This window comes from Propithecus coquereli, unplaced genomic scaffold (assembly GCF_000956105.1).
Source record: "Propithecus coquereli isolate 6110/MARCELLA unplaced genomic scaffold, Pcoq_1.0 Scaffold51, whole genome shotgun sequence".
In the NCBI taxonomy this organism is placed as follows: domain Eukaryota; kingdom Metazoa; phylum Chordata; class Mammalia; order Primates; family Indriidae; genus Propithecus; species Propithecus coquereli.
In genome coordinates this window covers 1,761,052-1,762,409 of record NW_012150952.1, presented here as the reverse complement: position 1 = coordinate 1,762,409, position 1,358 = coordinate 1,761,052, and the positions used below count along the sequence as shown (strand labels likewise).

At 35.1% G+C, this 1,358-nt stretch overlaps 1 protein-coding gene across 1 annotated transcript in view; it reads right to left on the bottom strand.

Moving 5' to 3' along the window:
- The window catches only part of DSG2 (desmoglein 2), a 67,518-nt gene that overhangs the window by 26,008 nt on the left and 40,152 nt on the right, over window positions 1-1,358 (bottom strand). Inside the window, exons 10-11 of the mRNA XM_012656568.1 lie at window positions 1,127-1,264; window positions 825-1,010 (exon numbers count right to left, since the gene is read on the bottom strand). Coding sequence (XP_012512022.1) covers window positions 825-1,010; window positions 1,127-1,264 — 324 coding nt within the window. The remainder of the gene's footprint in view (window positions 1-824; window positions 1,011-1,126; window positions 1,265-1,358) is intronic.

The window sequence follows — 1,358 nt, the reverse complement described above, 5'->3', positions numbered from 1 at the left end:
CTGTGTGTGAATTAATGAAATAGTATTTTGAAAGCTGTAGCTTTGCATTTTATTTTAAAATCTGGTAAGGCAATTCTAACATAAACCATTTAAAAATGCATTGATGTTATTCCTTATTTTGTTACTTACAAATCCATCATGCAATTTTTGTTTAAAAAGTTTTGTGGAGGTTAAAAGACCCAGATGTATAAGACTCATATGCTTAACAAGACTAATCCAATTTTTCCTTCACTGATTCAATTAAACACAAGATTAAAACACTTTGTTTTCAAATGTGACCCTCATACTACTTATATTAGATTCACAAGTGGATTTCTGCTAAAAAGGCAAATTCCTAAGTCCTACCCAATGAGACTTTTTGATGGGACCCAGGAATCTGTGTTTTTGGCATGTAGATTTACTAGGCACACTTAAATGTCAAGTTATTGGTTTCTGTTTTCAGATGTTATTTGTGAGGTTTGGCTTTCCTGTTAAGTAGATAAAATACGAGGTAGTAAGTAAGGGAGTATTCAACGGAGGCAAGAGGTTATGATGTGAGAATGCTGTCATCAGACACGGGCTGCATGCAAGACCAGAAATGTGCGAAGCAATAACCGTGCTGGTATCATGCTGTCTGGCTGGGACTAGAGTTCTCAGATCTGAATTTGAACTGTAGTATGATAACTTTCAAAACACAGAACTTGGGCAAATAAGGACAGTTCCTGTCTCAAACAATTGTGGTGCCAGTTGAGTTTGTAAAGCACTTGTCTTTGGGGCTCAAAATGCATTAGATTCCTCTCCAGTACCAACTTGTCCCATCCCAGTTTTTAACACTCAGTACTTACCTTAATAAGAGTCAAAATTCCTTCATTAGTTTGAGCATCTGTTTCTATGTGGAAATAACCCCCTTCATTTCCGGATGCAAATGTAAAATTTGCTAACCAATTATCAGAGCCCACTTCATCCGCATCAAACACTTTTATGCGCATAACTTCAACATTAACTTGATTTTCTTCAACCAGCCCTTCCAACTGCAAAACATGAACGCATGATTTTTATTTTAACGTAATACAAACTTAAGTGACATATTTTTAGTTATTAACAGAATTAAAATATAAATAGGTATACTTATTAAAATAATAGTTACCATTTTACTTTCCACTACTGGTATATTGTCATTGACATCCAAAATACGAATCTGAACTTGAGCTTGTTTTGCTGGTTTATCTGTTACTTGTCCATTGCCGTCTCTTGCTTCTACCGTCAAAGAATAGCTGCTGTGTTCCTGCAGAGCAATGAAAAATATCCAATTGGCGTCAAAATGAATCGCTCCCTAATTTGTCTTTCTGGTTTTAGCATATTTTATCATTAGGAAATGT